The 13639-nt window shown below is 34.7% G+C and overlaps 1 protein-coding gene across 1 annotated transcript; it reads right to left on the reverse strand.

Moving 5' to 3' along the window:
* Positions 1–2971: 2971 nt before the first annotated feature.
* On the reverse strand, positions 2972–3594 carry LOC112791521 (histone H3.2). The gene has a single exon (XM_025834381.3). It carries the CDS (start codon positions 3506–3508, stop codon positions 3098–3100), a length of 411 nt encoding a protein of 136 aa, XP_025690166.1. The 5' UTR covers positions 3509–3594; the 3' UTR covers positions 2972–3097.
* Positions 3595–13639: the final 10045 nt, after the last annotated feature.

Here is a 13639-nt window from a genome sequence, read left to right on the forward strand (position 1 = left end):
TCTCCTTTGTTTTCATTTGTCAGTCACCACACATACAAACTTCTATATTTAGAAAAGTTGCCTTGCCGAAGTGGAGAAGTTAATAATAATAGAATTGTAAGCATACAATGTTTTTTAATTTTCGTTTCTGATTGTTGATGCCAATTTGAGGCATTTAGCAGTCGAAAACTATCTGGCGGCCTTTTATCCCTATAGATGCTGCAGGCTATACATACAGCTCTATCAATGTTTTTAGTGTGTGTATGACATTTATGAAACTACAGGTTCAATTTTTTAATCTCAATGTAATTTCGCTGGGACTATGAAATATAAAATTCAATTATTTTCTTGTGCTGGAGTACACTAGTACTCACTTAAGGACAAAAAGGGACAATCAACCTACTCAACCAACTTTAATTTCACCAATAATAATAATAATTGCTTAGAAAATATAACTCCTCTCAAAGGATTGTTTATAAAATTTGTATAAATGCCATATAAAGTAAATAATAATGCTAAGGGAAGTGGAAAGTAAAATTTTCTTATTAAAATGTAAAGATTGTACATATTAGAAGTAATAAAGTATAAGCAAACTAGACTTAGATGATTCAGTAGAAGTTTAAAGAGATCATATAAAACTAACACTAATGAATTAAAACAATATATAGAACAAAAATTAAAAAAAAAACTCACAATACTCATTCACTTTGTTGGTGTAACTTGGCGATTGAAATATTAAGAAACTTATAATTATTAAATTTTTCTACCTTCAAGACAGGTGGTCAAGCTGGTGGTGTGAAAGCTTTCTTTGATTATCTATCTTAGCAAGTTACTTGTAAGGATTTTTCAATTAGTACTTACAATGGAATTGACATCTTCATTACATGTATTCAAGGATAACCTACAGGATTTCTTTTATTAAGGATCCTTAGGTATAAAATGCCTTGGAAGTACGGGTGTTAATATCTAAAAGAGATTTGTTAAAGCGATTTATGTAAGTCCAAATACTCTTTCTAACTTGCATTCAACTCCAAATTGATAATTGGGATGCTCTGCTTGAGTCAGACTTGTAGTGAAATGGCTAAGAAATTTGTTAAAGATATAAAAACAGAAGAGTATAAAGTCAAAAGGCAAGGAATTAGACTATATTATCGCAGGCCTGTTAGGGTTACTAAATACACCTTGCATCATATTGTGTCTCCCACCCCTTCCAACATCATCCAAGCCTCAAAAAAGTTGATATGCTCTTCGAAATACAATGATTCATCATATTTGGGCTCCTAGTTCTAGAAGATATCGATCTCTTTGGCTCAGAATGAGATCAAGATCATCTATAGTTCTCAGGTCTTGGTTATATCATCTTGTTGAGGAGATGGATGCCTTCTTTCATCTCCATGAGCCTGTCCACCCCTCAAATATAGTCTCAGGTCTTCATTGGGATTCCACTTTATTTAGACTCTTGAAATGAGAAATATGCGTTCTTTTCATAGCATCAAATTGTTGTTCCAAGTGTTGGATTCGGTGACACATGTCTTGCATCATTCTAACATTATCATCTCCCAATCCAACGAAAGGTGGACGTCCGTCTTGTGCCAAGGTACTACGTCAACACCCCCCCCCCTCTTACAATTCTATGTGAATCATTAAAGTCATGTTTAAGGATTTACTTCGATGATTCATACACTTGCTTGTGTTGCTCCCCCTTGATGAGGTGTTTGCTTTTGAAAATCACATTAAGCTACTGAGCTTACGAGATGATAGAGAACTTCTTCCTTACTCCAATGCAAAACAGGTCAAGAGGATAACCTACAAAAACTTTCCGATGATGAAATATAATGTCGTATTTCTTCCATCTACAAAAAAAATTTAAAAAATCATTACTTCCCAAATGTTCAAAACACATCAATTTTTCGTCAAATTATACAAAAAAAAAAAACACTAAATCAATACAAATAACCACCTTTTATTTCAACACTATCCCTATCAATTAATTATGTTAGTACTCATTAACAGGTTATCCTATCCGTGTTTCATTCGGTTATAATTGAACATGACTACAATATCCCAACCTAACTTAAACACAATGAAACCCAATAAACTACACTAAGAACATTTAGGATACCCAACCACACTCAATACGAATATAGTGAAGAACCATTACTACAATGAAAAAAGAAAAATATTGATAAATAACTCTTAACTAATCAACTTTAAACAACTATAATTAATAATTGATAATTCTATATTTTTTAAAAAATAAAATTTAAATAATTACTAATTATTGACAATTTAAAAAATAAGTATAAATTTAAAAATACTTGTGCCCTTCTTAGCTAGACCCTTTGTTGATAAACTAGAAGGATTGTAAAAAGAATCCAAAGTTGCAAAAGGCACAACCACTTACTTGCAGTCGAGGAGGCAATTGTCCAAATGAGTCCTGACACAGATGTCTTGCTGCGCAAAATTTATAACCACACAAACGAAACCATATAGCAGCGACATTCAGGAAGAAAAAAAGGTGGAAGTGAAAACAACGAACGAAGTATTTATGTTTGATTACAAACGTTTTGCAGGCAACATTAGTTTGAAACACCGTCATTTTTGCAAAAACGGGTAACATTTTGACACACTTCATCTATCCGAAACTCGATCGTATAAACTAAAATATAATAAAATTGGAACCTCAGACAACGTTAAGTAGCCAACAGAAGTACAGAGTGAACTATGGGAATTTTCTCGATAAAAGATTTTGCCTCATTGTCCATAAACACGCGCAGAACCCAGCGACAAAAATTGTATTTATCTACACACTTTACTCGTATGACCAGAAATATATCACACTTCGGTCTTTAGAGCTAAAATTAAATGTTTTACTTAGGATAAACATCGTAGCTGGGGTAATCCTTGACTTGGCCTAGGAATTTGGGACATAATGATTATAATAGGAACATTTAGTCAACATTATATCTATGAATAATTCAAAATCGAACAATAAAGAAAGCAGCATTGCCATTGATAAACAGATTTTACACCACTAAGATCTTACAAAATAACAGTTCCAAAACGAACCACATTAAAACACTGCCACTATCTACACAAACCCTAAACTATCCAGACCTTAAGCGCGCTCGCCTCTAATGCGCCTTGCGAGCTGAATGTCCTTGAGCATGATAGTGACTCTCTTGGCGTGGATGGCGCAGAGGTTAGTGTCCTCAAAAAGCCCAACGAGGTAAGCCTCAGCCGCCTCCTGAAGCGCCGCTACAGCGGAGCTCTGGAACCTGAGGTCAGTCTTGAAGTCCTGTGCAATCTCACGGACCAGGCGCTGGAAAGGCAACTTCCTGATCAGGAGCTCCGTACTCTTCTGATACTTCCTGATCTCACGGAGAGCCACCGTTCCGGGCCTGAAACGGTGAGGCTTCTTCACGCCTCCGGTAGCCGGAGCAGACTTCCTTGCTGCCTTTGTTGCCAGTTGCTTCCTAGGGGCCTTGCCGCCGGTGGACTTGCGAGCTGTTTGCTTGGTACGAGCCATTTTCCGATCACCAGATTTTAGTGTGTGGCTGAAATTTGGGAAATGGGGATTTTTGTGTGTGATGAAATGGTGGAAATGGTGAAGTTTGTTTATATAGTGCTCTGGTTTTTCGAATTTTGGGGCGCGTGCCGCGAAGGGTGTGAGAGAGGAATGATCGTAGCCGTTGATTTTTGTGCATCGCGGGGTCTAGAATGGACGGGTGTTGTTTGTTTGGAGCTGTGTCTGCATGCGGATCGGTGACGTGGCGTGTTGATCGACTGGGGGATTGCTAGATAGAGACCGTTGATTTTATTATTATGTACGGCTGAGATGGATTGGATGGAGGTGACGCGGATCGATGTTTAGTGCGGGAAAGGCGTAAAATACGGGGAAGTGAAAGAGAGTGGGAACTTTTCAGTTTTCATATTTTGGGCGGGTTCAAGACCAAATACAAGTGGACTTTGAGCCCATTTTGAAGTCATTAAATGGTTATTCATATTAACTCTTTGATCCATAAAGCCCATTATATTAGTCCAACGTTGAAGACATTAATTAGTACATTCCCCATTGGCATGCAGCAACCCATTGGGCAGCGGCAAACCCTTAAACGGAGCTCAGTACCGCGGCGGATTAGTTCTTGACTTGTCGGGTTGGAGGATACCGTGAGAAACCAAAAAAAAAATTAGTACATTCCCCATGAATAACCACATCAAATTTGAACTAGAAGAGACCAACATTTATGTGCAATTTAATTTTGGTTGCTCAAAATTAAGTTTAGGGGAAAAGCAAACAAGAATTATATTTTCAAGTTATGTTTTAAATGGTATATTATCAGTACAGTATAGCAAAAAAAAAAAATTGCTAGATTATCTTAACATGGTGAACCTGAATTTTTTTTTTAATGTTGTTCGTTTTGGGTATTCATATAACCCTGCTCTGAAAAAATAATAAACGTGCTACTTGCATTGTTTTTCTTTTCTTCTTTGTTCTCAGGCATCAAGATGAGAGAGGAAGCCATTTTCCTTGTCATTTTTTTTAGGAGGAAAAAAAAATGGACAAACATTTGTTTTTTATAAATTTTCTTTTTCTCATTCTGAACAGCATAGTTGTCAGAATCAGATCGGACCGGCTGGTTCGACCGAAAAATCGGTAAACCGAATTCTATGTCGGTTCGGTCCAATATTTGAACCGTATAAAATAGAGAACCGGTATAAATTGGGTATGAATCGGTGAAAATCAGTCAAATCTGACGAAAATCGGACCAGTTTAGGCCGCTCGGTTAACGTTGAAGGGGAATCTATAATGGATCAACCATTTGCAATTTCACCATGCTCTAAACCCTCCAGCGCTACCAAGTGTCGGGGTTCGAACCCCTTCCTCCACCATAAAACAAGCATGCTTCTACCACCAAGCTGAAATGTTTCTCATTAATTAATATACAAATTGTAATACATATAGTATATTTTCTTTTCACTTATATTCTATTTATTTTAATTTCAAAGTCACTCATTTTTAAATTAATTACATTTTATTTAACTATAAATTTTATTAAATATATACAAATAAAAAAGATAAACCAAAAATTTAATTAATCACAATTTATTTTTTTAATATATTATTTTATTTTTTGTCTTCATATAAGGTTGATAGTTGAAAATTGTTAGATGATATTTAGTTAAACTAGTCAAATAATTAAATTTTATATAATTATTTAATTATACCGAATTAACCGGTTCAACCAATGACCCACCAGTTAAACCAGTAACTCAGTGACCTAATAACTTTACCAGTTCGATTCTGACAACTATGCTTATCAACACTACTGCAGAATAACAATGACCTTTTATCCTTTATTCGTTACAGAATCTCATAAAGACGTTTCTTTTTTAAGAGATGGTAATTGGTCACTGACTAATTTAATAAATAGACCAAAATGCATGCATGCAAATTAAAATGAACCAATTATGTGATGATTTCAGGTATTCATCACCGCCCTCGATGCATGGAACCCCATGCATGTGGCTGGTTCTATATGGATGAGATGAGATGCTGTTATTGATTATTGATAAACAAAAATGATGATATTATTGCATATAATATCTGTTAATCCAACAGATATATAGAAAGAACGATTAGAGGCATCAAAATAAGAAGGAGGCGAATCTGTTGGATGGTAGTGGGAAGTGTGCTTTATTCCTTCCTTACCCTCCTCATCAATCTCTCATGCTTTCACCAAATACACCAATTTTCATTATTCATATTTCTCACGTATATAGCATGTAAAAAGGAATCACTTTTTTTTTATTTTAATTCTCTCTCTCTCTCACTTAGCTCCCTTTTTGTTTGATTCTACTTGGGGTTTTCTTTGGCCTATATGCCTATTTCTGTCTTGGATTTTGTTCTCTCTTTTTCATATATATATACCACAGCATACATACATCTCCTTCGGTTCGTTCCATATAGTTTATTGCAACATAAATTACACAATGTAGAATTATTGAATTAAGAAGAGGAATGGCAGTTTATGCATCTATGATGTATCCATTTGTTAAAATGTGGCTTAATTCGAAGTTTACCCTTCGCAGATGGAAATTCATTGACGCTATTGGCGAGGAAGAATAAACATTTTGATTCTCCCACTGAATAAATATCTCAGTGGATAGCCACGCACGTCATTGTCAATACTCTAAAATAATAAAAATTATTATTATTATTTATGGATTATGCCATATGTAGATCAAAGTTAGTCACATATAAAATATACGTTAAAATATAAATATATATTAAAAATAAATTAAATTATACATATATTTATATATAAATACATTAGTGGTTGATTTTAGTGATTAATTTTGATGTACAAATAATATTTTTAATTATTTATATACATCAGCAAAATTCTGTCTTTATTATTATTAATATATCTATTCTATGATTCGATTTGCCTAAATGTGGAAGAGAATGAAGCTGCACAAAGAAAAAGATGATTAATTGCTGATATTTTAGTCCGGCATTTAGATTGAATCAATAGAAATGATATCAATCATCGATGAAATTTGTCCATTCATTTATTTGTAAATCATGTCTCTTTGTTTATAACTTTAATTTTAAGAGCAACAATAATGTTCACAAAACAACAAATAACATGCACTGTCGGACAATGCATTGCATGATTCAAATCATCAATGCAAAATGCAAAAGTCCGTTTTAATAACATCTATGTTTGCGGTGCGGTTTGGATTGATTTTGAATCAAAAACTTATTTGATTTTAATACTAATTTTACTTGTAGTGTAATTTGAATTGGATTTTTAAAAAAAAAAAAATCGATCTGATCCAATTTTAAACGGTTTGGATTGGATTGAATTTACGGTTTTATAAATTAAAAAAATTAAATACATATAAAAAGTCTCAACATCAAATTTTTAATAATCAACAATGACATAACAAATCTTAACAATATATTAAAAAACCAACGATAATATAACAATAGAAATAAAATTATACGTTAGTTAAAATAAATAAATAAATAATATTTTGAACATAAAATATTTATTAAATAATAATATTTGAATAATATAAAAATATATAAAGAATTGAACATGTTATAAGTATAATTGTAAATATAATAATATTATAGCACATTGTGCGGTTTGGATTGAATTGGATTGGATCGGTTACGAAAAGTAGATTCGAAATCCGATCCGATCCAGTGATTTGCAAAAAATAGAATCCAATCAAATCCAAATTAGTCCGGTTTTAATCGATTTTTTGTTTGGATTGAATTGGATGAGCAGTTTAATTTGGATCGGTTTGAATTTGAACACCCCTAATAACATCTATTTAAACCAACTTGGGTTGGTCGAGTGGTCAGCTCACTCGTCCGCTTAAGGAAGTGTCGGGGGTTCAAATCTCGCCTTGTGCATGCAGCAACCCATTGGTCAGCGGCAAACCCTTAAATGAAACTCCGATCCACGACGACCTTGACCTGTCGAAATGGGGAACACCGTAGACAACAAAAAAATAACATCTACTTAAACGTGGATTGGCTTAAGCTGAAAAATAATAATTCTAGCGATAATTTATTAATATTAAATATGATCATTTTAAATTAGAATATATATTTAAATAAATCTTTAAAGAATTTTGTGTTAGATATTTTTGTTTTTAAAACAATTTTATTACATTGAGATTATTGAATTTTATAAAAATAAGACATAAATTTCTACTATAGTTAGATATGTTATTTTTATTTGAATAAATAAATTTTTAAAAGTATGACACAAGCACTTATATATTATATTTTTATAAAGTTTAAGAACATTAACGTAATAAAAATTTTTGGAGACAAAAATATCTCATGAAAACTTTTTTAAATACCTATTTAAATATATATATACTCTTTAAATTATTTAGACTAAATTTTTTATTATATTTTAAATAATATTATTATTATAATAAAAGTTCTTGAAAATTGTCGGAAACATAGTTATGTTCATTGGTTATAAACCATTTTTAAAAACAGTTGCCAATTTAATTAATTAATTAATTTTTATTTTTTAAAGAAATGTAAAAGTTAGAAAAATAAATAACAAATAAATTTTTTATTGTTTGGGAAAGATTGTGAATTAGTGAATAGGAGGGATGTTAATGAATATCGAGTAAATATCCAAATTAGTTCCTGAAAGTTTATTCGATCTCCAAATTGATTCCCGAAAGAATAAATTAACCAAAATTGTCCACCAAAAATTTAAAAATGGTAATGTTAATCCTTACGTCTCTCTTCTGTTCATTCTGTTAGTGACGCTGTTAAATCTTGCTTATGTGGCCATCAGTGTGTCATATTAGCATACCAGGTTAATGCAGGATGTATGATGACAAGATATGTTTTGATATTTATGTCAAACTAGTCCTAGATATGTAAACCCTAATCCCTTCTTCCTGTTAAATACCATTGTTGCTGCAGCAGCAAATTGATTCTGCAGAAGGCGAAATTATTGTTGAACTGCATCACGGGTAGCGTAAGTGGGGGGTCGCAGCCAACAACTATCGCAATCATATGAAAGCAATGCTTCGAGCTCTTCACTGCGCTGGTGGAGGAAGAACACGGGCCAAGTGTGCTTTTGTGGGTTGAAGACATTGATCAAGAAGTCTGGGACAATAGAGAATCTAGATAGATTGTTCTATGCTTGTCCAAGATACCGGGTGAGTTATGAATATAGTCTTCTTCAACCTCTTAATTATTTGTGTGGGATTTTGAGATTTTTGTAACCTAATGTTTTGCAGAAGGACAGCTACTGTAATTACTTTAGGTGGGCTGAGGATGATGAGTATGAAGGATTAGATGGTGCAAAGGGAGATGTTAAAACTGATGCATAAATGGAGAGTGATGTTGTTGTCTTGAACCATAGCATGGAGAATGATGAACTTAGAAGCTAAAGTTAGAGCACTTAGGATGCAGCTGTATTTTGGATTAATAGTTGTGATTGTGGTGGTTATGATTATGTTTATATTCTTTAGTGCCAAGTGAAGCAGTTATTGTGAAATTGTGGATGTGTGAACCTTCTTAGTTTACTGTTAATATATATGAACAAACTTCTAACTAAACCTGTTGATATGCAATGTTCATCTTTTTTTAATATTACAAAAGTCTCTACATGCACTAGTTTTCTTGATCATAATATAATTTTAGCAAATCAGAAGAAATAGAATTAAAATGAAGTGAACTAGAATTAGCATAACATAACCAATGGTCTACCAGTTTTCATTGTCTCAAATTCAAACAACAACACTGTTTTAAAATGGTAATAACATAAAAAGTAGAATCTGATAGTAAAAAGATAAGCTCAAAAAGCCTAACATCAGTTTGTACTAAGGCTATTCTTACCTAAAGGGCTATACAAAAAATAGGGCTATCTAATATACCACAACTACAACATTGTTTACAAATAACAAATTTTGGCCTTGACAAAATAACAAATACTAACTGCCCTATATTTCATGTCTTCAATTCTTCAAGTCATTCCATGTCTTTTTTTTCTGGAGGTTTGAAACCCGAAGTTTGAACAAATGTCATGAAGCTAGCAAGCTTCTTGGTTGTTGCAGAGCTATTATCCTTGATGGTTTCGGTAGATACAACAACTAGTCCTGGAGCAATAGGCTATGGAGAGGCATTTCCCCTTACCCTGGCCTTGGTGACATGGAGTTTTGGAGGCTTTCCTCTAACTCTAGTCTGCAGCAAACAGTTTTCATCATTGTCTCAAACAAAATAGATTTTTAATCAACTAATATTTAACAGATACAATTTACTAATGTTCAATTTGAAACTGAAGACAAGATAACCTTAGTAGCATTGGTTGAGGTGTGTGATTGTTATGTCAGTAGAAGCTGAGCATCTTGACTAACAGAAATTTCAATCTGTTCATCTGAAGCAGCTGGTGGGACTGCAGGGAATGTCTGAATGGGCTGAGTGTCAGCTACGTCGTCTGCTTTCGGACCAGGAGCACCTTATGGTGGTGGCACAACTGCAAGCTGTAATTGCATTAGCCTTGCCTTCTCTTGAGCATCGTCTTGCTTTTTCTTGCTGCAAGTTCTCTTGTTGTGGCCCACCTCTCCACAGTACATGCACCGAATTGGATTATACTTCCTTTTTATCTTCGTCTTTGTGCCAGTGGGTTCTTCAGCCTTGTCCTTCCTTCTCTTTGTTGTTAGTCTTTCTGGTTTAGGTTTTATTGGTGGTGGAACAGGTGCAGGAGAACCAGTTTTCTCCCATGGTTCTTGTCCTTTGATGGGATTCACATTGTATTAGTACGTTCTTCTGTACACCTCCATTGTCAACCATTTGTGACAATACTCCTCAAGCCTCTTATCATTTTTTTCTTCAATGGCCGATATTGTGTGCATACAAGGCATTCCTATAAATTTAACAAAAACAAATTTTATTCAATGAAGTATCAAATATGGTATCTATCTACAACTTGAAATGAGTTAGGATTTGAAGCTGTCAATTGCCAAAACCTACAGGAGCAAGTATGGTTACCCAAGTCTACCACCATATTAGTTGGCCATCTTTGAACTTTGTACAAGACCTCTTTGTCATCACCAGACTAGTGAGGAACCCAGTTTCTGGATAACTTAATCAGAGATTCAAGCCTACTTTGTTGGACCGGAGTAAGAATTCCTTGATAATTCATTAGCTTTAGTCTGTTATTAGTCATGCTTTCCATAACTATTCTTCGCACCTCCTCTGCTAGGCTCAGAATAGGCTTTCCTCTTTCATGCTTGGTCTTTGCATTGAAGGATTCACAAGCGTTGTTGCATATGTTGTCTACCTTTGGCCCTTCACTGAAATGGGCTTTTGTCCGGGCTTCCTTCGGCCACTTGGCTAAATAGTCCTAAGCTTTTTGATTTATCCTCTTGATTCTAGTCATATTCCTTTCGAACTCAACTGGAGTCCTTGATCTCGCACACTCCCACACCAAGTCTTTAAGCTCGATGCTGCCCCACTGTTTAGAGAAGTTCCGCCACAAATGCCAGATACAAAATCTATGTGAAACAGATGGTACGAGTTTTTTCACAGCAGGTATTAACCCCTGCACCAAAAATGAATCTCGAAAAGATATTTAGTCAGTTAGGTCCTTAAAAGAATCATCATTAAATCATAATGGTCCTTAAAAATTAAATCGCGAGTCAAATTAGTCCCCACCTTTTGCATGTCTGAGATGAAACACAAGTTCTTTGCTTCGTAGTCTCCAAGGTCTGAGAGGAGCAGCTCCAGAAACCATTTCCAATTGTCCTTATTCTTCACATCCACAATAGCATATGCAATCACAAAAATGTGATTGTTTGCATCTTGTCCACATGCAATGAGAAGCTGTCTTCCATGTAAAGTTTTCAAGAATGCTCCATCTAACCCTATTAATGGCCTACACGCTGCCTTGAAACCCTTCTTACAAGCATCAAAACAGACATAAAATCTCTCGAATTGAGGTAGATTATCAGTAATGGGAATGACACCCACTTGAACAGTGGGACCTGGATTGGCAGTAAGTAATTCATGTGCATAATCCCATATCAATCCATATTAAAGCAATCTCGTCCCCTTCAACTATCTTCCTAGCTTTCTTAAGAGCTCTGGTAATGCATGAACTATTGAGCTTCACATTGCACTTCCTAACAAACCACTCATACACCTCCCTGTGCTTCATTTTAGAGTGCTTCCTAAGTTTTGGATATAACTTGTTCACAGTCCATTCCTGAGTTGCAGCTCTATTTTTTCGCTTTCTTGCGCAAGTGTGATTGTCAAGTAATATTTTTATCTGCCATGAATTACCACTTGGGTTGTGTGCACAGTATACTACTCAGGGACAGTCTTCACTCTTACAAACAGCCCTCACTCTGATCTTGTCATTCTTAGAGAACCTTATATCCCTACCCCATTGAATAGTATAATCTCTAATGGCAGCCATAAAATGTTTCTTAGACTTGAAAACCATGCTTACCTCAAATTTTAGATCACCAAATTTGGCCTTGTTATTATACTGTGGATGCACAGCTGGACCTTCGTCGTCAGAGTCTAACTCTTGATCAGAATCTTCTGACTTCCATTCATCTCCATCTAATGATTCTTCATACAATAAATCATCATCTGAATCTGAAATTATATCAATTCACCACACAATTGTAATACAAGCAAATAATTTGAAGATTGTGGTAGGCTTAGAGAAGGGGGTTTGAATCTATGCCTTCCTCTTAGGTTGCTGTATTACCCTTTTAAAATAAATGTGCAATTCTGATTCTGTTTGAACTTAGCAGCGAAAATTTATGAGACAATTTATTTTTGTCTCATGAATATCAGAAAACAGAACACAGCAAAGAAGAGAAAAACTAACACCAGCAAGTATCCTGGTTCGGTTGCCTTGTGCTATGCAACCTACATCCAGTCTCCTCCACAACTATGGAAGAATTTCACTATAGTTAACAGTATTACATATACCAATAACACAGGATTGATTCAATCCTTTCACACTCAAGTTCTAACCTAACTTGACATTGGCTATGTTAATACCTAACTATACCTCTTAGTGCTAACCCAACTAAGAAAGGGATACATCACAGGTACAAGATACAAGACATAGACATACCTAAAGAAATATGAAAATAACTCTAGACTTTTCTCTCAAGTGTTTCACTCAGCCTTTTTCCACTCATGGCTTTTACTTGAGCTTTCTCACAATGCCTTTTCTCACAAGAAATTACAGAAAGATAAACATAGAAAAGTACATTACAATCAGTAAAACATGAAGGAGATTGACTTCATCAACAGCCTCTTTGCTATGTTAAAAACCAGCTTTGCAAACCTCTGATTTTGTTCTTCAGTATTGGCCGAATGCTTCTTTGATAGAGAGCATTATCCAAGTAGAGGAACTTCACAGGGAATACTTCACAGAACACAACTCTCAAACTCTGGTTTTCTCTCCTTAGTTCTGAATGAGCAGGAAGTCTTCTTTTATTCTCCTTGCATGTTGCTGGGATCTTCTCCCAAGGTCAACTTCTTGAGCTGTGTGCTTCACCAACTTACCACGTCACTTTTCCAGTTAATCCCCAAATTAGAAATTTGAGTCTGACTTTTTCTTGCTTGACCGAAAGCCTCAGGGAAGCAAAGAAAATTATTTTCAATGGTGAACCCAGATCTGAACCCTTGAGATACTTCTTGGTCCCCAAGAAACAATCTTGACCATTGATGTACAGTAGTGGTGAATAGAGATTACTTTCTTCATATATCCCAAATTGATTTTCAAGCTGTCTCCTTTTTGCTTGACCGAAGACATTTGACATCATACACAGATGTTTCCAATGGTAAAACCCTATTTCAGCCATTGAAAACCAACTTGGTCCCCAAGATACACTTGTGACCGTGGATACACAGCAGATTAGAGCAAAAATCAACTTTCCCTTGTAACCCATTTTTGGAATGGCAGAGTGTTGGGAAGAAGAGAAGAAAATGAGATGCATGTAGAAGGAAATGAAAATCACCTTTAACTTCTGACCTCTTCTTGATATAGATTGATGATGGGTGATTAGACTTCTATCATTTGCTTAATCTTCTCTTTCTTGCTTCTTTAGTGAAGAGCTTAGGGAAGAAGCTCTCTCT

Source organism: Arachis hypogaea, chromosome 3, assembly GCF_003086295.3.
Source record: "Arachis hypogaea cultivar Tifrunner chromosome 3, arahy.Tifrunner.gnm2.J5K5, whole genome shotgun sequence".
NCBI classification, from domain to species: Eukaryota; Viridiplantae; Streptophyta; class Magnoliopsida; order Fabales; family Fabaceae; genus Arachis; species Arachis hypogaea.

Bases quoted from the DNA above. Each gene is read 5' to 3' on its own strand.
- LOC112791521 (XM_025834381.3), bottom strand. From the start codon at position 3,508: ATGGCTCGTACCAAGCAAACAGCTCGCAAGTCCACCGGCGGCAAGGCC.